The 540-nt window shown below is 64.3% G+C and overlaps 1 protein-coding gene across 1 annotated transcript in view; it reads right to left on the minus strand.

Moving 5' to 3' along the window:
- GPR56 (G protein-coupled receptor 56) overlaps positions 1–50 on the minus strand; it is a 6635-nt gene extending 6585 nt beyond the window's left edge. The window contains exon 1 of the mRNA XM_010142023.1: positions 11–50. Within this exon, the coding sequence (XP_010140325.1) occupies positions 11–50 (40 nt within the window). The remainder of the gene's footprint in view (positions 1–10) is intronic.
- Between the last annotated feature and the right edge of the window lie 490 nt (positions 51–540).

Consider the following 540-nt stretch of genomic DNA (forward strand, 5'->3'; position numbering starts at 1 on the left):
GGCACTCTACCTTGGAGCAGGGAGAGAAGTTGCAGAAGGAGGACCTTCATCCCGGGTGGCTCTCTGCCTTGGCTGGGCCTCCGAGGGGAAAGCAGGGCCTGGAAGGGTACGAAGGAAAGGGGCCACGTGAGTATTTGGGTGTCACCCACCCCGCTGGCTCAGGGCACGGAGAGCAAAGGCTGTGCCAGCGGGACACCGGCCAGTGTCACGGCCAGCTCCCCGAGGCCTCTGCCGCCAGGAGGAGGCACAAGTGCGGGGCGCGAGGGACGGGGCGGGCGAGCAGCAGGTTCCTGTGCTCTCGGCACAGAGCGGGTGCCCCAGCGCCCCAGGACAACCGCCAACAACTCAGCACGGGAGGGGTCCCCTCTTCCGCTCACTGCTTCACGCCTTGGCTTCTTATCGCGAGCGACAGGAACAGAAGGAAACGGTAGTTTTCTCGTTGGGCAGCCCTAGCATTATTCTCTCGAGTGCTTTCAGCTCCTGCAGACCAGTCGAGCAGCCGGGCACACGGCAAACGCTCCGGCATTTCAGCCTGGCAGA

Source organism: Buceros rhinoceros, unplaced genomic scaffold, assembly GCF_000710305.1.
Source record: "Buceros rhinoceros silvestris isolate BGI_N320 unplaced genomic scaffold, ASM71030v1 scaffold21458, whole genome shotgun sequence".
Lineage (NCBI taxonomy): Eukaryota > Metazoa > Chordata > Aves > Bucerotiformes > Bucerotidae > Buceros > Buceros rhinoceros.